This window comes from Mytilus edulis, chromosome 4 (genome assembly GCF_963676685.1).
Source record: "Mytilus edulis chromosome 4, xbMytEdul2.2, whole genome shotgun sequence".
In the NCBI taxonomy this organism is placed as follows: Eukaryota; Metazoa; Mollusca; class Bivalvia; order Mytilida; family Mytilidae; genus Mytilus; species Mytilus edulis.
Genome location: NC_092347.1, coordinates 99365930 through 99393850, shown reverse-complemented (window position 1 = coordinate 99393850; position 27921 = coordinate 99365930). Strand labels below are relative to the sequence as shown.

Here is a 27921-nt window from a genome sequence, read left to right as displayed (position 1 = left end):
GGAAAATTTATTATATTTTGAACAACTTTTCTAAACGAGGGGGCCACTCACTTTTAATAATAAAGAAGATATAAGTACAAAATGCTGGACATGTTTTGATCATATAATACCAGAAAGGTGTATAGCTCTTTGGGAAAGTTTCTTAGAAAGAAATGTGTCCTTTTGTACCAAGAAGTGGTATTTACAACAAAACAAAAGCTTTTATCACTTTTAACTAGGCTTGAAACTGGTGTGTCACTCAAATGGCTTTTAAGAAGTCTCTAAAATCAATTATCTATATCAAAGTCAAAGTTGAAAGTTTTAAATCGGAGATTTTTCTTGCTTTTCCTTCTTTTGAACAATTTTTGTCATAACAAGTTTTCTTTTCTGGACTATCTTTAAAGGGAGAGAATTGTCTGATCAAGTAAATTCTGAGAAACCCCCAAAAAAAGTAAATAAACAAGATGGACGAAAATAAATCATTTTGTATATTTCTGTCGCCAAATTATCTCGCCAATGACAAATTTTAATTGCCACAATTATTATTTTATCGCAAATTGTGAAAATGGTGACCGCCAGCGGAAACCCTGATTTGGCTGATAAAATAAAAGAACACTTTGTAAAATGTATATTAATAACAAAAATATATCATTCATACAAAACAAAAAGTTAATACATGCAGTTATATATCTAAATAAAACTGTAAACAAATGACAGCTTCTTTCATTCAATTAGCATTAACGATAGCACCCCTCTTATTGGCCACTACTCCATGTTCCAATTGGCATTTGGGAATAAATTTCTGCCTATCCACAAAAGTGATTTTGTAACACACTAAGTTAAATTGTGTTCTGAATACTTTTTTTTTTGGTCTTGTAGGAATGTTACTTTGCTATTTTCAAAATGTCATATTCTCTGTGACTTTGTTTCTATCTTTTGCTATACAAATTTGTCCATTCCTTCATTGTCGTTTGCATGAATTTATTTCTGTCTATCATTATCCTACAGACAAGCTTTCTTCCAAATCCCTTATAACCACTTATCATTACGTATTATCCTTCAAGTTACTTTGCCCAAGCTCCAATCTTAGTCTGTTTTGGTTTATTTTCTGCTTTGTCTTCATTCATCCATGATTCAAATAAGGCTTCCATCATCCTACGAGAAGCTGGATTGCCATTGTTTACCGTTGGCAATATTTGATCAGGTCTGATATACTGTACAAATCTTTTTAATTCTAGATAGCTACTATGTTCACTGTATGGTAAACCTAAAAGTAGTATTTATCAATAATAAATAGTTTTTGTTTCTACCTTTTTTGTTTCTACCTTTTACCATAATTTCCCTACAAGCAGTGTTTTGCCAAAGATGTTAATTTAACTGTGGAACATGGGACAAAACCCATATATGGTATGTGAACATGTTTTATTGAGTTCAAGGAGCCAGTAGTCCAGTGGTTGTCATTGGTTCATGTCTGTCATATTTGTTTTTCATTAATGGTTTTGTTACAAATAAGGCTGTTAGTTTTTTCAATTGAATTGTTTCACATTTTCCTTGTCATGGCCTTTTAAAGCCGACTATACACTATGGGTTTTTCTCATTGTTGAAGGCTGTATGGTTACCTATATTCGCTTACATCCACTTTAAAATGATTGCAGGTCAAAAGTGTCAACAACCTACTAATTTTTTTCTACAAGATATATCTGCACTCTATTGTAAAATTTTATTGAGCTCAAAGACAAAAATATGTGTCAGTGAACCCATTTCTGTAAGAAGCTGTTATATTTGACCTAGATGCCTCCTTATACTTATACTTATATGTAATATATAATTGTTGGTCATTTTGTATCAGAGATCAGTGCTGAACATTAAAAATGTTTAAGTTTAAAGATCATGGACAATGACCTAAGTCACCATCTTGTAGCCCATGTTCATCTGTTTTATGAAAATATCAAATATGCCTTTGTTGTTGTCTATGGCAGAATTATATACCTGTACATTGTACGATTAATAAACAAATGAATGTGAACTGACATACCATATATTTTAATTTCTTTATTTCCTTTTGGTTTGATTTGATCTAATGACACCATTTTATCATTGTAAGTCCATCCTGTTGGTTCTATGGCTACCACATTATTATACTCTGTTCTTAACTTAGATCTATATTCATGTAAGCCCTGAAAAAAGGAAGATAATTTATAATCATTTTATCATTGTAAGTCCATCCTGTTGGTTCTATGGCTACCACATTATTATACTCTGTTCTTAACTTAGATCTATGTTCATGTAAGCCCTGTAAAAAAGGGAGATAATTTATAATCATTTTATCATTGTAAGTCCATCCTGTTGGTTCTATGGCTACCAGATTATTATACTCTGTTCTTAACTTAGATCTATATTCATGTAAGCCCTGTAAAAAAGGGAGATAATTTATAATCATTTTATCATTGTAAGTCCATCCTGTTGGTTCTATGGCTACCACATTATTATACTCTGTTCTTAACTTAGATCTATGTTCATGTAAGCCCTGTAAAAAAGGGAGATAATTCATAATCATTTTATCATTGTAAGTCCATCCTGTTGGTTGTATGGCTACCACATTATTATACTCTGTTCTTAACTTAGATCTATGTTCATGTAAGCCCTGTAAAAAAGGGAGATAATTCATAATCATTTTATCATTGTAAGTCCACCCTGTTGGTTCTATGGCTACCACATTATCATACTCTGTTCTTAACTTAGATCTATGTTCATGTAAGCCTTGAAAAAAGGGAGATAATTTATAATAATTTTATCATTGTAAGTCCATCCTGTTGGTTGTATGGCTACCACATTATTATACTCTGTTCTTAACTTAGATCTATGTTCATGTAAGCCCTGAAAAAAAGGGAGATAATTTATAATCATTTTATCATTGTAAGTCCATCCTGTTGGTTGTATGGCTACCACATTATTATACTCTGTTCTTAACTTAGATCTATGTTCATGTAAGCCCTGAAAAAAAGGGAGATAATTTATAATCATTTTATCATTGTAAGTCCATCCTGTTGGTTGTATGGCTACCACATTATTATACTCTGTTCTAACTTAGATCTATGTTCATGTAAGCCCTGTAAAAAAGGGAGATAATTTATAATCATTTTATCATTGTAAGTCCATCCTGTTGGTTCTATGGTTACCACATTATTATACTCTGTTCTTAACTTAGATCTATGTTCATTTAAGCCCTGAAAAAAGGAAGATAATTTATAATCATTTTATCATTGTAAGTCCATCCTGTTGGTTCTATGGCTACCACATTATTATACTCTGTTCTTAACTTAGATCTATGTTCATGTAAACCCTGAAATAATTATAAAAGTAAATTATAAACAAGATACTACACATACTTTTTTCAAGTTTTTTTGTTTTAGAAGTTTTAAACATGGGCTTTCATATTTTATTGTTAATACTTATACATGTGAATGGATATATATTGTAAAGCGCTTAGGGTAATTTTAATATTATATAATGCGCTGTTATAAATACTGTATAATAAATAATAACATACTCAAAAGTTTTGCAAATGGTTTCAAAACAAATACTAGGGCATGTATATTACTGAGGAGAAGGTATTTCTGTGTGACTGTCTTATCTCCTTTGAGGAATTCACTGGTTAACAAGGAAGCAGTTTTTTAGTAAAATTTCCTAATCTTGTATATTCAACAGGATATTATTTTGTGAAGGATGCCCAATATTGCAGGTATGGTTTTTCACTATATTTTTGTAACACAAGCAGACAGAGATCTGTTCTTCCCCAATTCAAAAGTAATAACTGTGTAAATTAGTGCAAAACAGATTTAAATATTAAAAAAATAAAGAATAACCTACTGTCTTAAAAGGAGCAAAGAGAACTGAAAATATCAAAGGGATAGCTTAAGTTGTAGATTATAAAAGGACTAAAAATGTTATAGCACAAAAATGAAATAAGGAATTATTAACCTAACCAGTCCTGCAATAGATGTTTCTTTTCTAACAATAAATTCCTAGCCCTACAGATGTATTGTTTCAATGACATACTTGCAGATTAAGTTTTTTCATTGGTAAGACATGGAGAAATGTTTCATTGGCATCTAAAGTCAATCTGGCTGAGAGATCAGGATCTTCTAAACACTCCAGGACTTTGTACTTGTCTCTCTGAACACATATCTTACAGTCAAATCTCCTCGCAATGGCTGAAAAAATATTAAAACAGAGATTTCACCATGTTTTTGGATATTTTGAAGAGTCATTATTTTCAATATTTAAACAGCAAAAAAGAACAAACTGTATCTACATGTTCTTTTGTAAAATTAGGAAAGTTTTAATTTGATCCCTAGATACAATCATATACAGTTATATATGTTTTATTCTAAGTTGGAAATTCCCTGAAGGTTTTTTTTGTGAATTGTCAGGATTATGACAAGTCCCATAATACGATATTTATGAAAGATAGAAACAAGGACCAGAAAAACCTGAAAATAAAACTTTTCAAAACGTTACGGCTCTAGTTAACATAAAACTTACACTCCATAAAATTAAACCATTTTATGGCATGCATAGTGATTTCCCAATTATAATGCCAGATACAATAGACAATTTTAATTAATTAAAGATGTACTTAGGTGAGGCTTTGGAAATTTGTGTCAGATTTTTCGACTCCTTGTTTTTTCCCCCAACAATACAGAGTAAAATATTTTGCCTCATAACACCCATTTTTCTTTTCATAAAAGTCTTCATTAGCTCATGAAGGGTTATTTACCAAAATTTAAGCAGATTCTTGATTTTTTCCCCCCCTTCGATTTGAGACTCAAATAATACCAAATGCAAATGTAAGGTAAATGTCTGAGTTAGCCTTTTGCCGGCATTTTTTAAAACTCAAATATCTCAAAAAGGAGCTCCATCACCTATCAGTATTTTTAGCTTATTTTGTTCCTTAACTCCTGCTCTTTCAACTTATAGTATCAATTTTAATTTCTTGATTTTTTTAAATTCATCCAAGAATATCCTTAATCTTTAAATCAAATTTCCAAAGTAAATATCCAATCTACTGACAACATACTTTAATTCAACTATTTCTACATGAATCTCATCAAGAAATCAAAGAGCTGAAAGCTCTGAGGAAAAATGACGCCACTGTCTCTAATATTGGGATAGTTTTTATGCAAGTCTTGATTTTCACATACCTTAATTAGTTTAACAATGCAACATGTCTCGTAAGCATATAATTGATATTTGTATATGTGTGTGTGTGAAGTGAAGGTGACAACTGGCTGTGTTTTTTTTAAGACAAATAAATACCGTAGAAAGGCTTGTATATTTCTCACTGGTACATAGTCTGAATCCGTGTCCGTTCGCGCCCATTCACGTTTGCGCCCACTCATGTTCGCCCCCTTTCACTTTCACATCCTACATGTTCGCACCCAATCTTAATTGGTTTTGTGTTTAATAACTCTGTAAGCAAGTGTTTTCTTATAAGTATAATTGTTGTCATTGTCTCAAAAATAAAGTGTTGAATAAATCTTAATCATGTTTTGGATAGGGTATTGTTAAAAATAATAATAATCCTTTCTAAATAAAGTGGTATTTTGTCAACGTTTTATTTTGTGTTGAATAACTCTTAATCATGTTTTTGTTAGTGTATTGCTATAACTTTGTTTCATTGACTGTTTCAAAATGAAGTGAGATTCTGACTATGTTTTTTTCTGTGTGTTGAATAAATTTTATCATGTTTTGGTTATAATAGTGGATTGCTATATTTTAGTTCCTATATTTTATTGCTTCGTTGTTTCAGATCAAAGGGACCAAGCTGTTAAAAACAATTATCTTTTGTATTTTTCCTTTTAAATCTTCAATGTTTTACTCATACCAAGCTATAAATACATTCAGTATTTACACCAAAGCAATTTAAAACAACAATCATGATTTTCTAATTATTCAACTTGAATTTGAATTAAAATTGGGCGCGAATGAGTAGAGTGCGAACGGACCTTGGGTGCGAACGTGCGAGCTGCGAACATGTAGGGTGCGAAAGTGTATTGGGCGCGAACAGACCTGATACCACAGTCTGAACCCCCTTCTCCCACAAAATATTAAGTAAATAATCTTTTTGTTACTGTTATCAAAGGTCTAATGAAACTCAGGTAATTTCAAACATTTGTCAAAGAATTCTAGTCAAACCGGTACCGGGTTAAATTGGCACCTAGACAAATCAGCACCTGGTTAAATCGACACCTGATATAGTCAATTCGTCACCCATGTTAAATATATATTTTTAACAGTATTTTAAGCAAAAAGAGTAAAAATAAGAAAGGGGTTGCCAGAATTTTTTTCAGTATTGAAGCAAAAAGAGTTAAATTCTAACTTTCACATTTTTGGGTGTTCATGTACATTTTGTATATATTTATTTTTCTCAACTAAATGACTTTTTTGGTGTATTTTTAATGATATATAATGTATATATGAGTAGTCCAAATAATTATTACGTCTGGCAAGGCTTTTTTTAATTTCATTCTAGGACACCTTCCTATGACCGCAAGGCTATGTTAATTTTTTTCTGGGATGCCCAGAAAAAAAAAAAAATATCCTACCCAGACGTCATAATTATTTGGACTAATACATGAGATATTGGATATTTTTATGCATTATTTTAACCAGTTGAGCATTTTACAGGATTGTTGGTTTAATGCTGTTTATTTACTGAAAAAACACCTTAAATTTGCTAATTATTTGGCATGAAAGTTTGATTTATTGAAAGGGACTCATAGTTTTCCATTTTATTTTAATAATTGTCTAATTGTTAAAACAACAGTTGGGTAAGGGATTCGTTGTTTACCTTTATACACAACAACATATTCACTTTGGTTTCCTTATTTACCTAAATACACAACAACATATTCACTATGTACTTGGTAACAGTTATTAATTAATTGAATAGAAAATATTATAACAAATATTATTGGATGCTGAATTGACGTCAAATAGGTGCCAATTTGACTAGATGCCAATTTAACCAGGTGCCGACTTAACTTGTACGTTTCAATTCCTCTGCGATCGTTTGCGGTATTTTCTTGAGAAAACCTATTTTCCATCATCAAAGAGAAGAAGAAACTGCTTGAAAATGATTCTGGAACGCTTCATGATTGTTAAAATAAGTTTAATTCACTCAAATAACAATTTTGAAACTTGCGATGTTTAAACAGGAAGTTTCAAAAGCACGTGTAAAAGAAGAAATTAACAGGTGAGAGTGGAAATCCGTACATGACAGATATCATTATAGTACGACTTTGAAAGTAAAACAGTTCCATCCTTTTGTAAAACAGTCTTTAATATGTACCTATCACATTAATGTTTGAAGGGTCTTAAGCTTATTCAAACCATATAAGTCGGTATGAAACACCAAAACGGAATGAACAATAACCGATTACGTTTTGTAGTTTACAAATTCTAAACTGGTTCCCGTCAAACTACAACACTTTGTTCGAGTGTAGTGGAATACAAGCAGGAACCAGTTTGTTTGTATAGTAAATTATGAAACCGAGTGTAAACTGGTTCCTGGCTGATAACTACACAATGATCATGCATAATGATAACACAAGCAGATTCCAGTTTGTATGGAAAACAGTAAATACGAAACCAAGCGCGGTAGGCAGAGAAATGTTATGAAGTTCAGGTCGGCAGTTATGGAACAATGACTGCGTCATTTTCCAAAAATAACTAAGGCTCTTAAGAGCCTGTATCGCTCACCAGATTCTACTTGGGATTTTGAAATCATATAAAAAAAAGGTAAAATTCGGCTACAAAGTAACAACACTTGGCCAGCACCTCATAAGGAAAGGAACATCCATGCTATGTTTGGTTTCATTCCATTCAGTGGTTCTTTAGAAGAAGACTTTTGTATGCATTTCCTGTAGGGTCCTATGTTAAACTAAGTCCCCCGCTGGTGGCCATCTTGGATGATGGATCTTTCGTTCCATTCAGTAGTTCTCTAAAAGAAGTCATTTGTATGCTTTTCTTATAGGGTCCTATGTTAAACTAAGTCCCCTGCTGGCGTCCATCTTGGATGATAGATCTGTTACAAAATTACAACACTTGATCAGCACCTCATAAGGAGCATTCATGCTATGTTTGGTTTCATTCCATTCAGTGGTTCTCTAGAAGAAGTCATTTGTATGTATTTCCCATAGGGTCCTATGTTGAACTAAGTCCCCCACTGGCGTCCATCTTGGATGATGGAACCATGCTATGTTTGGTTTCATTCCATTCAGTGGTTCTTTAGAAGAAGACTTTTGTATGCATTTCCTGTAGGGTCCTATGTTAAACTAAGTCCCCCGCTGGCGGCCATCTTGGATGATGGATCTTTCGTTCCATTCAGTAGTTCTCTAAAAGAAGTCATTTGTATGCTTTTCTTATAGGGTCCTACGTTAAACTAAGTCCCCTGCTGGCGTCCATCTTGGATGATGGATCTGCTACAAAGTAGCAACACTTGGTCAGCACCTCATAAGGAACATTCATGCCATATTTGGTTTCATTCCATTCAGTGGTTCTCTAGAAGAAGTTCAAAATGTAATAAGTTAACAACGACGACAGACGAAGGATGCTAAGTGATGAGAAAAGCTCACTTGGCCCTTTGGGCCAGGTGAGCTTAAAAGGAACAATTCATTTCAAATGTGAAAAGGGTGATATTAACTGGGCTGTATTATTATATTTGGTTTTACAATGTTCCACCATGGAAACATTTAGTATAAACTGTAAAATTGGTAAAGCCTACTTAAGACTATATTGAAAGTTTTAACAGTTTAACAAATGCTGGTATATCTTCATCCTTACAAGACATGCCAAAGAAAGTTTTCCTTTACAAAAAGATGATTTTGTTGAAATCAAATATCAACCTGTAAATATTCTCTCTTTCCCTATTGTATAGGATCCACAAACTACCAAGGTTTTAGGTTTCTCTGCCAATATTTTTTCCACCAAGGAAACACCAAACTCAATCACAAGTTTCTGGGGTGGAAATGCATACTTTGGATCACAATATCTGCAAAAGATGAATCAGGCAAGATGACAAATATTTTTTAAGATAGTTTTTCTCATAGTTAAAATCAGTATTTAATGTCTAAGCAGTGTATTTCCTTGTTTTACTTTCTTTACCATAATTGCTGATTTTCGTTATGATAATTGTTTGGAGACTGTATAGTTTTTATAGTATGGCCTGATTGGGACTATCTATTACATTTTTAGAGATTTATTTATTACAAGTAAATAGCAGTTCATTTAGAAATTTATGGAAAGACAGCAAATCTTGAACAGCTACCTAACAATAACTAACGAGTTGGTCTTTGGACAAATGTTGGATACCAATTTATTGTGATCGTGATGAATGTAAAAGGTTTAGAGATTATGCATTCAATAATTACACCTACGTCGTATCTAAATATAGCTGATGTAGTCGTACGTTCTGTAGACAACTCATTTCCTCCATGGACGGATCAGCTCTGAAATCTCCAGTATGCAATATTAACTTTCCTTGGTGTGTCTTAAACAGAAACAAGACAGATCCTGGACAACTGAAACAGACAAAAATTGCTATGATTATTCAGTTATTGTTTTAAATTTATTACATATATTTGTAATAACATAACTAACTGTCATCTGACCAATTTTCTGATCAAGTAAAAAGCAGAAATCAAGTGATATAATTCGTAAATATAACTCAACATGCAGACATCTTATACTACCAGGTATTTCACATCTAATCTTTTATGGTAATATTCTTTACAAAGCACTAAAATGTCAGTATTCACCTCAAAAGCTTACAAAACCTTTAAACAGACTTATTAAGAAAGGATATAGTTACGATACTGTTGTCAGGTCATTTTTTTTTGTTACATCTTCTGACATCAGACTCGGACTTCTCTTGAACTGAATTTTAATGTGCGTATTGTTATGCATTTACTTTTCTACATTGGCTAGAGGTACATGTATAGGGGAGGGTTGAGATCTCATAAACATGTTTAACCGAAGTCAGGAGCCTCTGGCCTTTGTTAGTCTTGTATGATTTTTAGTTTTAGTTTCTTGTGTATAATTTGGAGTTTATCACTGTACTAGTATACATATTTTTTAAGGGGACAGCTGAAGGACGCCTACGGGTGTGGGAGTTTCTCGCTACATTGAAGACCCATTGGTGGTCTTTGGCTGTTGTCTACTCAATGGTCGGGTTGTTGTGGCTTTGACACATTCCCCATTTCCTTTCTCAATTTTATTTTTATGATTGTTTTTTAACTTTGAATGTAAGGTTTTCTTCTGTTTTATTATATGCGACACTTTTTCTAGTAGTGGAAAATAATCATGCAAAGTGCCATAGCAAAACTCTGTCAGAGATTTTAGAGTGGCAGTGATGAAATATTTTTTGTGAACAGGCTAAACTGTTTTTGACCTTGACTTTCAGTATATATATTTCCTCCTTGTTCTAGACACATCTTCTAGTAGTGGTGTTTAATCATGTTTACTCACAGAACTACCAGGGGGTTTAAAGTTAGAGAGCAGATATTATTTGTGAAAATATGAGTCCAGTGGCGGATCTAGAACTTTTTATAAGGGGGGCCCGCTGACTGACTGGCCCGCTCAAGGCATACTTCAGTGATTCCCTATATAGTCAACAAAATTTTTCCAAAGAAAGGGGGGAGCCAAGCCCCCCCCCTGGATCCGCCTATGATGACAGACAAACTGGATACTAGATGCCATCCAATTATTAATCTACAGTGCCCTAACAGTACAGTTATTTGGACTAAACAATATTTGAGACCTACTGATTAGCCTCTAGAAGTAAGACCTCAGTGCCTTCCACAGTGCATGGTGTATTCATGGGTAAATCATGGACTAAATCTGGGTTGATTCCTATCCTTGACTTGATGAGGTTACCAGTCACCTACAATGTACAGAACATTATAATGTATTACTACAGGTGGAATATAAAATACATGTTAAAGCCACTAGTTTTAAGAAAAATAAAAAATAAAAGAAGAATGTGTCCCAGGACAAGAATGACTCACTGTCAACCTACCTACTCTGTCTGCCTGTTTTGAGTCATAGCATTGTGTATAAGTTTTCATAAAATTTGGATAAGGAAAACAAAAGTTTAGAGTGTGGAAACAAAATGTGACTGCCGAAGAGACAGTCAAGGGCAACACTTAATGCCTCCCATTGCCTAAGGCTATGAGCTTATAGACAAATAACTATCAGCCAATCAGAAGACATGTTACATCCAAAATTAAATTATTTGGAAGTAAACCTTTATATTGTAAATCAATAAATTAATAATCATGATAAATACCTTGCTACAGTAAATTGGACCTGAAAATGTTTTGGTTAGTCCTCTGTAATGGTCATAATGAAAATGTGACAGGAAATAGGCTTTGCATCCTGGGACATTACCATAACAGAAGGCATCTACTGTAAATCCCGTTTCTATGTAAAAAAAAAAAAAAAATCAAATCACATGCTGAACATAAAATGCCGATCCTTAGATATCGATACAACAAAACCCTGTATCAATTTGAAACAGAATCATGTTCATAAATTCAACATTTATTATAAGCTATAATTATTAAACCATTAAACAAAACATCTATTATAAGCTATAATTATTAAACCATTAAACAAAACATCTATTATAAGCTATAATTATTAAACCATTAAACAAAACACTGCATCATGCGATTAATTTTTAGGCAAAAGTTAGTACATTGTAGTCTCAATGTTAAGAAATGTCTTCACTTAGTTCAGATAACTTTAATTGCCATTTAAATGATAGCAATCATACCACATATACATGTAGTTCAGCTCTTGAAAATAATAATTCTTATCAATTTAAACATTTTATATCCAAGATATCTACATTTACATGATCTATAATCATATTTTTTTCTAATTAAGATACCTACATAATGTACATGTATGTATGATATATATGGTAAACCTTCTCATTGAAGACCTGTTGGTGACCTTCTGCTGTTGTCTCTTCTATGGTTGGGTTGTTGTCTCTTTGACACATTCTCCATTTCCATTCTCAATTTTATCAATTAAAATCATTTGATCTCTGGTGGAGATTTGTCTCTTTATGAATCATACCACATCTTTTTTACACAGTTATATTCATGCTTAATGACATGATTTTATTTATCATGAAGACAAGTGACTCCAGTAGAAATCATCTTAGCTTCAAATAAAACAGAAGTTTAAATAGACTGGATATTCCCCTTACTGCATGCACCCCATTGAAAAATTAATTGGGTAGTTATATTTCAATCAAACATGTTTGACATGTATGAAAACTGATAATAGAACATTAATCTGTAACTGACTTATATCATGTATCATGACTATATAGTACAATGCTATTAAATCTCAGTAAATTCCAATGATCATGATTATTGTTAATGTCAAACCTGGTATTTTCTTGTAAAATGGACAATATCTAACTGGTTTTGTGGACTGGTTTCCTTTACCACTGTTCTCAACACCAAGTACATTCTGTAACTCTTTGTCATCTTTAGTTATCATTTTTCTGGTCCTCGGAAGTGACTCTTTTTCTTTAACATGTTTGCTAACTGAACTAATTAAAATATCAGTTGCATTTTTCACTAACGCAGGTTTACAATTTTTTGAGGTAGCGTCTAAATCTATGCAAGGTTCGGTTCTTGATCTTTTCATAGAATTCATTAAAACTGTGTTTAAATTTTTCTCTTTAACAAAACTGTCACATGATTCTGTACTGGACAGCTGACTAGGAATAGCACCATTCAATTTACTCTTAATACTCACAAAATTGTTAGTACTACTTGGAATATAATTATTGTTTGTATTTGTTTTATCTTTCGACCCCTTGTCTGTCTTTGATCCTGAAAAGAACGATAACAAAGATGGCTGATTTTTCATATCAGATTGTTGTTTTGACAATTTAGATTTTTTACTTGATCCCGTTAGATTAACAACTTTAGACTTTTTTGCACCTTTTGTCCCAGTCATTGAAGCAGAGTTAATTGATCCTTGAGAGGAGGGAACACTATCAGATTTTTTAACATCACAGGTTGAAATATATTGCACATCACTATCAGTGTCGTCTGTATCGAGTATGACTAAATCATCTAAATGTTTGTCTTTCTGCTCATTACTTAAACAAAGATCTGTATCAGTAGGAAGCTTATTTGTCATTTCAATATTACTGAATTCTACATCACTTGGGTTCTTATCTGCAAATTCATTTCCCTCAATTTCTAGTTTTTCCGAATTTTGACATGTCAACTCAATATTCACATTCTTATACTCTTTTTTACAGCTTTGTTGCGAGAACTTTTGTGATTTTTCTGAGTCATTAGAATTGGTGTTTTCTACACTTTCCATCCTTCTCCTGTAATTAGCAAAGAAAGACTTTGACTGAGAATTACTATCTTCACTGGCATCAATATCAGATACAGATTTACCACTTTGTACTATTTCATCGTCTTCAAAGAGTGGTTGGCTAAGACAAGAATCTATATCGGCACAATCAACACCAATCTGTTTTTCTTTTTCAGATTTCACATACTGACTTGTTTGCATGTCATGTTCACATTGTTTTAACGATTCTAGTGGTTCATCATAGGTTATCACTTCACTTTTCTGAGAACAATATGTTGCCTCTTTGAATGCCTCTTCAAGATAAGTGGATAAATCTCGTGGACTTTTCACCTCATCATCATCATCTAAAACATCTTGTGATGACTTAGAATCAGATCGACTACATTTGTTTATTACCCCTTGGGAGTAATCAGAAGTATTGTTTGTGACATCTTGTGAAGACTTAGATTTAGAAGGACTAGATATATTCATGACTCCTGGGGAGTTACTAGAGGTATCATTTGTGACTACAACATTATACTCAGTGTAGTCTTGTGATGACTGAGGTTTGGATGAACTACATATACTGGTATTTATGACTTCTGGGGAGTTACTTGTAATATTGTTTATGACTGCAACATTATTGTCAGTGTCTTCTTGGGAGGATCCAGATTTACATGAACTACATATATCAATGACTACTTGTGAGTTACTAGAGGTATGGTTTTTGACTATTTGTGATGAGACAGATCTACTGCTCTTTGAACTTTCAGACAATTCAAATTCTGTTTCTGAAAAAGTTTTACTTCCATCAAAGTTAAGTCTAGTTTTGCCTTTCTTTTGTTTGTCTGTAAGAGAAAGTATAACTATAATTAAATGTGTTACATGCTTCATTCATAGAAGAAACATAGAGCAGTTATAATGGGTCAAACAAAACAGTAGTTCATGTGTTGTAGTGCTAATTGATTTCCCACTTGCAACTCATAGTATCTAAAACAGAAAGAAATTGTCTGACAGTTCGGAAAAGTGGTTACAACTGATCATGTGACTTAAAATGAAGTCGTGGTTTTTTGGGTTTTTTCTTCCTCCAATCATTCAATAATATTGAAAGATTCAAAATGTCAGTCAACAGGAAGTAGATATACATGTATATGTATGACAGGTATCAGGTACAAGATTGACAGAAAAAAAACTAATATGTTACCACACTTTACAAATTTTAAAGCACAACAGGTTTATTTTGCACAACATTGACAATAGTCCAGACTATAGTAAAGCATTTTCTCACTGTGTTGAAGACCTATTGGTGGCCTTTGGGTTTTTATTTGCTCTCTGGTCAGGTTGCTGTCCCTATTGTTGACATTTTACCTTAATTGTGTCTGTTTGTTTTGTTCACACATCTTGACAATGTAATGGAATTTGATGCAACTGTCATACAAGTGAGAGGTTTAGTTAGCTATAAAACCAGGTTCAATCCACCATTTTCTACATAAGAAAATGCCTGTACCAAGTCAGGAATATGACAGTTGTTATCCATTCATTTGATGTGTTTGAACTTTTGATTTTGCCATTTGATTTGGGACTTTCCTTTTGGAATTTTCCTCGGAGTTCAGTATTTTTGTGTTTTTACTTTTAAACACATTCCCAATTTCAATCTTAATTTTTGTCCACCTTTTTAAGTGTATCGTCGCTGATTGCAAGCTCCTTATACTTCAAAGATTGTGCAGGCCTCTATAATATCTTTTTTTCCAACTTGTCCAGCAGGACAAGTAAATACCCAAACTAACTTGTCCGATTGAAATATTAACTTGTCCCAAAAAATCTTAATAATAACCTTTTTTGCATTTCAAATAGATTCAAGGAACAAAATGAATTAAAACAATAGAACAGAATTTGATTTATATCTTTTGAAATACTTTGAGAACAACTGAATCTAGTCATTTCACAGAACTAAGGTTCTAGTTTTCAACAATACCAAAGTCTCATCAGACTCTGTACATGAGTCACCGTCTGATACTAGGCCTGTCAATGTACACTTATTGGATTTGTATCCTGGTTTTTTTTAAGTTAAAAAAACTTAATTCAAATGCAATCCATAAAAAAAAGAAAGATGAGGTATGATTTCCAATGAGACAACTCTCTACAAGAGAACAAATGACACAGAAATTAACAACTATAGGTCACCATATTGCAAGTATATTTTTTTTCCTACATATTATCATATATGATTTTGTGAATTTTATGGTAAATATTTTTTTCATTTTTATTTAAAAATTATTTATGAAAAAAAAATTACCGGTATGGTATTTTTTATAAAGAAACAGAATAAGATAGGAAAAGAGGTACTAATTTGTCTTGGTCCAGAAATGTCTCCTGCATTACCAAACTGTCCATTAATCACGTCTATTATAAAATATGTCTCCTACAGTGCCAATCTGTCTATTAAACTGTTAAACTTAGAGCCGAATCTTTTCTGAGCTGATTAGGAACTGTCTCGTAAAGTGACCTTTTATAGCTGACTATGCAGTATGGGCTTATCAAAATACTTGTGCATTCCATTCATAGCATAAAATCGCATATAATGAAATAACATGGTTCTGTTGGGTTTTTTTTGGAATTAAAGTGAAGCCACCAAAATTGGCACTTGATCTGTGTGTTGTGGTAATAAGCATGGTGTGTTTGTTTCATAACATTTGGTTGAGGCAAATTAAATTTATAGAACGGAAATCAACTTTGAATGTATGTACTGACGGATGGACGGACGTACAGACGGACAAGGGTAAAACTTAATGCCCTTCTGCTACAGCAGGGGCACAAAAAAGAAAATATGTCCTAGACACTTCACAGTCTCTGTAAACAAATGATTTGTTTTTACCTATCTGGTCAGCTCTTGTTTTTCTTTGTCTGTAATCGGCCAACTGTTTATGACTAAACCTCCAGAAATGGCTTTGTATTGTACAATCACAGTCTGCTCCTTCAGAACATTCTACAATACAAATGATATCTGTTTAAACTGCTTCTCAACACTGCAGGTCAAAATAAATAGGGCCATAGAAACTTGAAAAGACAAACATTTGGCTACTTATTTGTTTGTATACTTAAGTAAAGCAATTAGCTCTAAAACGTGAATGTTCTGCTCAAAACATGACTACTGATAGGCTGAATTGAGAGACATCACAGGTAGCAAAACATGGCTACTGATAGGCTGAATTGAGAGACATCACAGGTAGCAAAACATGGCTACTGATAGGCTGAATTGAGAGACAAAACAGGTAGCAAAACATGGCTACTGATAGGCTGAATTGAGAGACATCACAGGTAGCAAAACATGGCTACTGATAGGCTGAATTGAGAGACATCACAGGTAGCAAAACATGGCTACTGATAGGCTGAATTGAGAGACAAAACAGGTAGCAAAACATGGCTACTGATAGGCTGAATTGAGAGACATCACAGGTAGCAAAACATGGCTACTGATAGGCTGAATTGAGAGACAAAACAGGTAGCAAAACATGGCTACTGATAGGCTGAATTGAGAGACATCACAGGGAGCAGAACATGGCTACTGATAGGCTGAATTGAGAGACATCACAGGTAGCAAAACATGGCTACTGATAGGCTGAATTGAGAGACATCACAGGTAGCAAAACATGGCTACTGATAGGCTGAATTGAGAGACAAAACAGGTAGCAAAACATGGCTACTGATAGGCTGAATTGAGAGACAAAACAGGTAGCAAAACATGGCTACTGATAGGCTGAATTGAGATACATCACAGGGAGCAGAACATGGCTACTGATAGGCTGAATTGAGAGACATCACAGGTAGCAAAACATGGCTACTGATAGGCTGAATTGAGAGACATCACAGGTAGCAAAACATGGCTACTGATAGGCTGAATTGAGAGACAACACAGGTAGCAAAACATGGCTACTGATAGGCTGAATTGAGAGACATCACAGGTAGCAAAACATGGCTACTGATAGGCTGAATTGAGATACATCACAGGTAGCAAAACATGGCTACTGATAGGCTGAATTGAGAGACATCACAGGTAGCAAAACATGGCTACTGATAGGCTGAATTGAGAGACATCACAGGGAGCAGAACATGGCTACTGATAGGCTGAATTGAGAGACATCACAGGGAGCAGAACATGGCTACTGATAGGCTGAATTGAGAGACATCACTAGTAGCAAAACATGACTACTGATAGGCTGAATTGAGAGACATCACAGGTAGCAGAACATGACTACTGATAGGCTGAATTGAGAGACATCACAGGTAGCAAAACTTGGCTACTGATAGGCTGAATTGAGAGACAAAACAGGTAGCAAAACATGGCTACTGATAGGCTGAATTGAGAGACATCACAGGGAGCAAAACATGGCTACTGATAGGCTGAATTGAGAGACATCACAGGTAGCAAAACATGGCTACTGATAGGCTGAATTTAGAGACATCACAGGTAGCAAAACATGGCTACTGATAGGCTGAATTGAGACACATCACAGGTAGCAAAACATGGCTACTGATAGGCTGAATTGAGAGACATCACAGGTAGCAAAACATGGCTACTGATAGGCTGAATTGAGAGACATCACAGGGAGCAGAACATGGCTACTGATAGGCTGAATTGAGAGACATCACAGGTAGCAAAACATGGCTACTGATAGGCTGAATTGAGATACATCACAGGTAGCAAAACATGGCTACTGATAGGCTGAATTGAGAGACATCACAGGTAGCAAAACTGTACAAAAAAGAATGAAACTAGAAGAACTTTAAGAGAAGCTTGTAACATTCAAAGAATCCTGGTTCCCTTATCTCCCGCAAGCAGATGTTTTATTATTGCTAAAGATGTAGATTTAACTTCTGTTGATTACTGTAAATTCAGAAATTATGTGAGCTTTTTATTAATGCAAATAACGCACCTGGGTGAGTATCACAATAATACAGATTTGCATTAAGATAGCTGATGCATATAAATGTATGCAGGTTTTTCTGAAATCACAATTATTAATCTCGCATGAGTGTTCATTCTTAAAAAATCCCAATAATAAATAATACATGCAAAATGGTCCGAGACCACAATTATTTCGTAGTGCATTTCTTTTAGAACATAAATGAAAATAAAAAAAATCCCACCTGCGCTTTCTCCATAATATTTTTACAGTGTGTTGTACTACTTTTTGGACAAATTATATCAAAATTATAGAAAACTTCATCGGCTCTAACTCAAAATATGGACAGTTTTATGTTTTGGGCGTCTTGAAATCTTTTGACAGCTTCCGAAGTGCTAATTTTTAACCTTTTTCAGCTGGACCTAATCACTACTTTCCATTAAAATTCTGGACCCAAATTTTTTTACAGTGTAATTTCACCCCCCTACTTGCAATTTGAGGCATTAAACATAAAGAAATCAATTTGGAAGGGGTATAAAAATTAATGGCAAGTAACCCACTGTCAACACTAGGGACTATATTCATGAACAACGAAAATCAAGGGACGACAATTGTGGTCTCGGACCTAATAGGATAGAAAGAGTGGAATAATCTTAATAAAACTTGGTATGACCAAAGCTTAATAAATTATAACACTGCTTACAAAGTTTCATAACAATAGGATATATATTATAGACAGTATGTTAAATTCTATACTCATCTTTGCGTGCTAAATTTTGACGTTAAAATTGAAAAATTTCAACTATCAACATTTGGGGCTTTAAAAATAAAAATATTGAGAAAAAAAAAACTTTTTAAATGCCTTAATATATCAATTATCATGTACTAAAAGCAATAGAGTACTCATTTGATTTATCAGACTTAGTATAATTATTCAAAAGTCAAATTTATATGAGCCTGTGCCTAAAAATTGAGATTTTTCAATGAAGGGGGTCTTACATGAAGATGTGATATTTTCCAGCAATTTTAAATTTGTGAAGCTTTTTGGTTATAAATAATCCTTACATATGTATTAAATGTACTTTAAATGGAAAGAAAAGTTACAAATAACATATCATATTAGTTTAAAAGGGTCTTAGGCCAAGTAACACTGGAAATAATTTAGGGTCTATTTAGGCCGTGCCACATATTTACATTAAAAAATGCATATTGAGGCTATAAGAAATAAAAATGTGTGTCTTTTTTATCATTTCTATACTCATGTGACATGATACAACAAATCTGAGCACAAACTCTTGCAATTAACTTTTCTTACAGACAGTATGGTCTGATACAAAGATTTTTGCCTTTTTAGGGGAAAACTTGCATGCAATTTATTCTCAACAGGCTTATATTTAAACCACTTGCTATCCTACAGAAGAACAGAAAGATATTATGTGAAATGGAACAGGTACAATAGACTTTGCAAAGTGCTTTTGATACAAATTTAGTGAGGTCTTTATTATGGACTTCAAATTTTATGTACCAAGCTCCCCACTTTTGACTTCATCCAAATAGGGTGTTAGATAAGGGTCATTTATACAACACATTTAGCACATATTGTCTGAGATAATCTTCTTTTCTGTAGATTCAGAGTTCATAAATAAGTAAAAGAACTAGATAAAAGCATAGAAACACAAATATTGACACATGAAAACCTGTCAGATTGAAAATAAGGATGCCATATATGCATCAATATTGAAAAATCTATAAAATGCCTATTTTGACCATAAAATGCCAAAATTGGTCATTTTTGCAGAAATTCTATAAAATAAAAGTTTAAATCCTTTAGTTTCATGCTATTTGACAAATTGACACCATCAAATCATTTAGGGAAGTTGCCAAAGTACAGATTCTATATTTACAGATTTCACCTCTTAGGTCCGAGACCACAATTATTTCGTAGTGCATTTCTTTTAGAACATCAATGAAAATAAAAAAAATCCCACCTGTGCTTTCTCCATAATATTTTTACAGTGTGTTGTACTACTTTTTGGACAAATTATATCAAAATTATAGAAAACTTCATCGGCTCTAACTCAAAATATGGACAGTTTTATGTTTAGGGCGTCTTGAAATCTTTTGACAGCTTCCGAAGTGCTAATTTTTAACCTTTTTCAGCTGGACCTAATCACTACTTTCCATTAAAATTCTGGACCCAAATTTTTTTACAGTGTAATTTCACCCCCTTACTTGCAATTTGAGGCATTAAACATAAAGAAATCAATTTGGAAGGGGTATAAAAATTAATGGCAAGTAACCCACTGTCAACACTAGGGACTATATTAGTGAACAACGAAAATCAAGGGACGACAATTGTGGTCTCGAACCAAATGCAATAATTTCTGAATTTACAGTCATTTTATTTTCATGCATGGATACCAATTTTTGCGGGATTGACAAAAAGTGTTTTTTTTCGTAGATATATGATTTCATGGTTTGCCTACATTGTAAGTCAGCATACAAGCACTATTACAATGTAGGCTGAGGACTGAGGTTGTAAAAATAGAAACTTGTACCTGTTGATATTGAACATTCAAATTCATGGTTTACCGTTACCAACATCATTACCCTGTGTTTTAGCTACAAAGTGTGAACAGTGGGCAGCGCCCTCCATTTTTTATTGACGCCCATGCCTTTTTTCTGCAGGCCCTCGGGCGCCCTGCCATTTTAACCGCGGAAAAATCAGCAATTTCTGCCTATGAAATACCGTTAAATTCGTAATTCTTCCATGAACAGGAAGTTCAGTTTCCCCATTCAACTGAAACTTGAATTTACAAGAATGCACATTAAAGTTATGTGTTAATTAATTATCAGACTTAAATAATTGCCTTTTTATCAGTGACATAATTAATGCGTAAAATTGCCATTATTCTGATTACGTAGCACCCTGCCCTCTTCAAATCCTGGCTAGAACACTGATTACCTGATTCAGGTTTATAGTTATCTATACATTCTGCTGCATGCCAGGAAGGAGTTTCTATCACTAAGGCAGAAAATGGCATCTGACAAACAGGACAATATCCATCGTACTTCTTTCTTTCTCTTTTAGGAGTTTTGCTCTTCGGTGTCTTTCTCTTCTGTCTAGTTTGTCCCTGAGATTTTGAGGGAGTGGAATCTTCCTTATTTTGAGCCTTATTCTTGTCTCCTTTTTTATTCCTCGATAATTTTTTAGTGTGTTCTTCCTTTTTCTTTTTATCTTCTGTAACCAAATTCTGAAAAATGAAGAAAAAAAAATCAGAAAAATAATAAGAGCCTATAGACATAGAACATGTAGAAAATTATTCCCATGGCCAGCTCACAGTATGTGTCAAAGTTCACTGTACTGGGAAATTCATTGAAATTAGGGCCAAAGTCATTATTCAGCAAATATTTTTAAGGTAAACATCTCAATTTAATACCATGGGCATGTGTACTAATTTATTACATGTGTATGTTTCAAGTTGATGTGACCACACCTTGTTATGTGCATGATGGTGACATAACGTATCCTCAAGTCAAATGGGGGTTTGAGGTCTAGTAATAGTAATTCCAAGCCACCTTACACTCTCTTTGTGTTGAGGTGTTAAAATGTAATTAAGTTGTACAAAGAGGCCCAATACAAGGTTCCCTCTGAGAGACCAATAAAAAAACAATGGCTTCAACATTTTGACATCACAGGAGGAAGGTGTCAAAGCAAATAATATACTTAGTATAGCTTTTTGAGACGTCATTATTATTTGGACTATGGATACAGGGGTTCCCACTATTTGGTAAATGATGTAACAGAGATGTGTGTAATCGACAAACATTTCTAGTAAAGGACATAACTTAACTTAATAGTGGTCTATTATTTATCACAATGAGGTACAAATGTAGTCTTTTCTTTCTTTGTCACTTTACCATCATCAATAAATTATACCATGATAGCTATAGAAACAAGTACAGGCGATACAATATATAAAGCTTAACTTACAATATATATATCATCAGACAAAGATTCACATGATTTACAAAAACATTGGGGAAACAAAATGTACAGAAGGATCCAAAATGATGCAGACTCCCAGTTACTACAAGAAGACATGAACAACTTGCTCAGATGGGAATCTGATTGGCAAATGGAATTCCATCCCAGCAAATGCCAACTGCTACGCGTTACCAACAAGCGCAAACCACATCTAACAAGCTACAACATTCATGGGCACAATTTAGAACTGGTTGACTCAGCAAAATATCTAGGCGTCACAATCCACAAAACTATTAATTGGATCACCCACATACATGTAGAGTGTATAGCTAAAAAGGCTAATTCAACCAGGGCCTTCATCCAAAGAAATCTTCAGCACTGTCCCCAACAAACAAAAGCTGTATGCTACACAATGCTAGTAAGATCATTGCTTGAGTATGCATGCTCAGTCTGGGACCCGTTCACCAACCTTAACATACAGAAATTAGAAAGTGTGCAAAGAAGATCAGCCCGGTTTGTATTGAACAACTACCAACAAACCAGCAGTGTTACATCAATGCTAATCAAAGCACCAAGGGTGCTATAGGCAGTTAATCAAAAACCCAAAGGCAAAACTTGGCTAAGTTCAGATGAATAGTGTAAAGAATTAGTGAAAATATTTATCTCAGGCATTGTTCTCAGCTATTTCTAAAGTATCAAATAATGCTTACAAGTACAGTAATGTTTACGCTATGCAATCCTACCACTTTCAAAAGTTATTTCCAATTTATATTTATAGATTCCAATGTCTGAGATTATGCACATACACTGTCCCATGTTAGGGGAGAGTTTTGTGCCAGTTAAGACGTTTAAGCCGCCACACTGTATGTACCTGTCCATAGTGAGGACCCACTAATGTGGTGATTGTTGCTGTATATCATATTTATTTTTCATAATTGTTATGTACATTGTTTTAGATTTTAATTTCTTGTGCATACTTCTGATTTTAGTATGATGCCCATTATCAATGATTATCACTGAAATAGTACAAAGGGGCCAGCGAATGCAAACCGGGTGTGGGAGTTTCTCCCTGCATTGAACAGGTTGGGAACAAACCCTCTATATGGTGATTATACTTGTATAGAGGGATAATCTTTCTATCATGTCTATAGAGGGGTAAAATTATCCCTCTATAGAGGGGTATTTTTGTTAAGACTGGATTTAAATCAAAATAGGGCAGAATGGCATTCTCTACTTATTATGCACCAATTGATGTAATTAATTTAATATGCACATGCCCAGTTTGATGCTTATCTGACTAAATATAAAATCTATTGTTCACCATGATTGAAAGCTGTGATGATCAGGTAAATTCTACTCACTTATGCCTCACTGAACAGAATTTCTATTGATAGATTTAACATGAAATTTAAAGGTCAACTATTCCTTTTGTTGTTGATCAGGTGTTCAGGTAGGTATACAATAGATTGCAAGTTTTGTCACTTTAGCAGAAAACTGGTTATCCCAATTTTTAGTAAAGTGCATATGTTAATGCATCTATAATGCTAGAGATTTTGGCCAATATAACTAGAAAATGCCATTCTGCCCTAATTTGCTTTAAATCCAGTGCAAACAAAAATACCCCTCTATAGAGGGATAATTTTATCCCTCTAAAGAAGGATTATCCTTCTATACAGGTATAATCACCATACAGGGGGTTTGTTCCCAACCTGTTGAAGATCTATTGGTAACCTTCGACTGTTGTCTGCTATTAGATCAGGTTATTGTCTCTTTGACACATTCCCCATTTTCATTCTCAATTTTATTAACGTCTCAAATTATAACTGAATTAAAATATCTTGATTACGGTTTAACTTGTTTGTAACTTCAAATTGTTGAAAACATAAACGTTTCTCGAGCCTCGTTACCTTTTTATCGTATCATGCGATTTCTTTTCGTATCATTTTCATGGAAAATCATTTACCAGCATCAAGTTGCTGAAGGAACCGCATAGAAATGATTCAAAAACTCTTTACGAGTGTTTAAATGTGAAAAAATATAAAAAGAAACATCGAAAAAAGTTGTATTTTTCTGTACCGGAAATCGAAAAGTCCTTGTAAATCAAAAACAATTACGGTGTAATACGTGTCACAGATTCGGACTTAATATTTTACAAAAATATGCGACTTTGGAAGTTAAATAATGCCGTCCTTTAGAAAACAGTTGTTAAATTTTTAATCTCAGTATTTATTGAAGCACATTGAGCTAAATCAAAGCACGTGTAGCATTATGTAACACCAAAGCCAAACAATCTTGAAATGACCTTGACTTGTTGACATCGACCAATGAGAAAATTACAATAACAACAACTTTATTTTACAAGCATGAAGGTCATTTACGAGATAACGGAATAATATTAACAAGAATACAAATGAGCATACATTTAAGATTACTGAATTAAGATGATTTAAATAATCTCAATCATTTCAGACAAAAAAACGAATGAAATGATTAATAATAGTGTACCTATGTATCATCAGAATCCTCCCAATTTAAAAGGTATGTAAATTTCGTCTTCTACAATGTATGTAATTTGAAATTGCCGCCAACTTATATCAGCTGATTAATAGACTACTGACGTATGTTATACGTATCGATGACAAACAATATTCCTACGACTTTTGCCATTTGGAATTATAGATTTTCGGCGATCAAATATTTCATACAATTGTTCTTTGACATCTTAGCCAACAGCACAGGGGATAATAAACTATAGAAGGATTTCTATCGAGCACTACTTCCTATGTGCAACTTCAAAACTTTTGGGTGATTCGACAATCATTTAAGGTTTTTATGGAAAAAAATTTTATATTCCAGAATAAAAAGTATGAAAAAAGTGTCCAATTATTTATAAATAACATGATAGCCAGCCAGATAATAAAAGTGGCACATATTTCAGCATTTATTGGGTAGAACAGAAATCTAGGGTGCTCGCATAAAGCAGCTTAACTGCTTAAAAACTCCACAGTGGCAACCACTAGCTGAGAGGAGGGCCAACTGCAAAGCAGTAATGATGTACAGGATAGTAAATGGACTCGCAGCAATACCAACGCTAGAGCTACACACTACATCATCTGTAGCAAGAGGACACACAACACGATTTCTCGTACCGTATGCCAGAACTTCAACTTAGACATTCCTTCTTCCCAGACAGCATAAGGATATGGAACGGCCTCCCACAACCTTTGGTGGACAGTACCTCACTAGATGCTTTCAAGCAGGGGTACTGAGGCAGAGCTGCAGTATCCCTTAATCGCACCATCAGACTGTTTTTAACTTGCACCTGTAAATATTTTCTTGCACCTTTGTTGTCACACCCAGCATGGGCAATAGTGCGATAATACTCAATTAGAGGACTGCACTGTATTGGAAGAAGAAGAACAACAAACATCGTAACCACTGCACTTCAGTATTATCAGGATGCTTTGCATGAAGTTTCCCCTTGGTATGTGTACAAAATGGCCCATCTATATTAATCATTATCTTTGATGTTTTGATACTATTGCAGTTTGAAAATATCGTAATTCACAGGGCACAGAAGGGGTCATAAACCTTAACAAGTGTCTGTGAAGTACACAGTTATGAGATATATCATATTGACTTATTGTTTTCAACCTTTTTCTTCTTTTTCATTAAAGGAATGTAGTCAAAGTCTTCCTCGTCCATAATTCATCTTCAAATATATTTCATATCACTTATTTTTTCCTATTTTCTGGCATGATGATTTTTAGCTAAAGATTGCATATTCCCGCGAGTTTGTTTACATCCAATCGAAAAAAAATATGCCAAATTAGGTTTTGCAACCCCGAATCCGGGTCCGTTCGACCAAAATCGCGTTCGTCTCCTTTCATGTGCGTACTCCACACGTCCGCATTCTTTAAGGCAGTGTTTTTTTTGTATAGAGTTTTGCTATTTTGCCGGTCTTAATTAAGATTAAAATAGAAGTATAGAAATTTCTAAAAGTCTCTAAAAACATTATGTCTTATTTTAAATATTTTTGAAAATTAACTTATTAAGATTGATACTTGTACATTTTTTCTTTATTATTTAGGAAGGAAAAAAAACACGCAATATTAAAATTGATACAAGTCTAGAACTTTTTTCTCTTTAATCGGAAGTCTAAAAAAAAAAGCTTAATTTTTTAAAATTTATACTAGTACTTTCTTTTCTTTAATAGGAAGTCTAACAAATATTTCTTTTAACATAAGCAAAGCATGCGAACCTATATATAAAAAAAAACGACATTCTGATAAAACTGACTTATAATAAAAAAAAATATCCTATTTTAATTAGTTTTTAATCAAAACGAAGTAACACCCAACAACCTTAAACTGCTTTACCGTGGCGTTACAAAACCAGTGGCTTGCTTTTTGGTGAATATCTTTTAAGTCTGGCACCAGAAAGGTGCTGCCACTGCATACATGAACTGAACGTACACTTTTCTTTTTGTGTCTGCATCACTTTTGCAAAATTTGCAATTATATACATTTCAGTATTCAACATTCATAGAATAAATGATGTCAATAGCCAGATTTATATGCATCGTGTGTACAATATATTATTTTCATTATAATCTTATATGTTATTGCACCATAGACTTAAGATTATTATTAATGTTTTGTCTGGTTTTCATGATTTTTGTAGTTCTAGTTTCACGTTTCAAAGTACTCAAAAAATCGACTGTAGCGCACAATATTATCACATGTATCAGTCAAAAATCGATTTTGTTTGATAACAAATTTGTTGTTCTCCATTTTTTTTTTCAATGTTCAACAGAACTAAACGTATGTACATGTAATTTAATGAATGCAGTTCATCAAAATTGAATGACTAGGTAGGCAAGGCGAACAAAAAAATTATTGACATCAAGCCAACTATAAAATTTGTGCAAATTAGTTTCCTTAAAAAGATATTTTATGATAGTCTTGAATAAAAATCTGAAATAAGACCGGCAAAATAGCAAAACTCTATACAAATTGCTATTTTGGTGGAGCCGGTAAAATAGCACCTAAGCCTCGGAGTTTGCCGGAAGCCGGTAAAATAGCCACTGCCTTCTTTTCAAAGGTTTCGTATTGAACAAGTTTTTAATCGCGTTTTAGTTAGTCGCCATCTGTGAAACAGATATTCCATATTTGACAGTCAACCAACTTGTGATGGCACGGTCCGTAAAATTTTCAAAGGGATAATTTGAACTTTACCACTTTGAACCTAAGATTTTGGTTCAAATGCCTCCTTTTGAACAGCAAACCGCTCACAAGGAAATCATGACAGGAAAGCTATATAAACCAAGGGATAGATTGGCACATTTGGTTCCTATTTGAATTCCAATTGTTTGTTGAAACATATGTTGGCAATCAAGAAGCATATTGCTATTATTAGTTTCAGAGAATTTTTTGTTTGAGTTAGATTGATTTTTTTACAAAGTACGATTTGCCGTATCTCTTCTGACGACCATATACTTTTATCTACTGGGTGACTGTACCTCATATATTGTTAAATGTACCAGCTCAGTAGTTTTTATTGCTGGTCTTAATTGAATGGTTTGATTTTTTTTATTTAATTGTATTGTTTTCTTTCTGTTTTCCCCCATTTGCAATTGTATTAAACAACCATATT

The 27921-nt window shown here is 33.5% G+C and overlaps 1 protein-coding gene across 3 annotated transcripts; it reads right to left on the bottom strand.

Moving 5' to 3' along the window:
* Nucleotides 1-595: 595 nt before the first annotated feature.
* Nucleotides 596-26085, bottom strand: LOC139521252 (DNA cross-link repair 1A protein-like). 3 transcript variants are annotated; one of them, XM_071314719.1, is made up of 11 exons: nucleotides 25921-26085; nucleotides 21244-21532; nucleotides 16250-16360; nucleotides 12444-14222; nucleotides 11330-11463; nucleotides 10806-10924; nucleotides 9420-9563; nucleotides 8889-9034; nucleotides 4039-4193; nucleotides 2015-2156; nucleotides 596-1246 (listed from the first exon to the last, which is right to left on the bottom strand). In XM_071314719.1, the coding sequence occupies exons 1-11, from the start codon at nucleotides 25969-25971 to the stop codon at nucleotides 1044-1046; spliced, it is 3273 nt and encodes a 1090-aa protein (XP_071170820.1). In that variant the 5' UTR covers nucleotides 25972-26085; the 3' UTR covers nucleotides 596-1043. The 3 variants fall into 3 exon arrangements, with proteins under 3 accessions (XP_071170820.1, XP_071170821.1, XP_071170822.1); XM_071314720.1 differs by lacking the exons at nucleotides 596-1246; nucleotides 2015-2156 and adding an exon at nucleotides 2698-2973 and having other exon boundaries at nucleotides 25921-26079; XM_071314721.1 differs by lacking the exons at nucleotides 596-1246; nucleotides 2015-2156 and adding an exon at nucleotides 3185-3322 and having other exon boundaries at nucleotides 25921-26079.
* Nucleotides 26086-27921: the final 1836 nt, after the last annotated feature.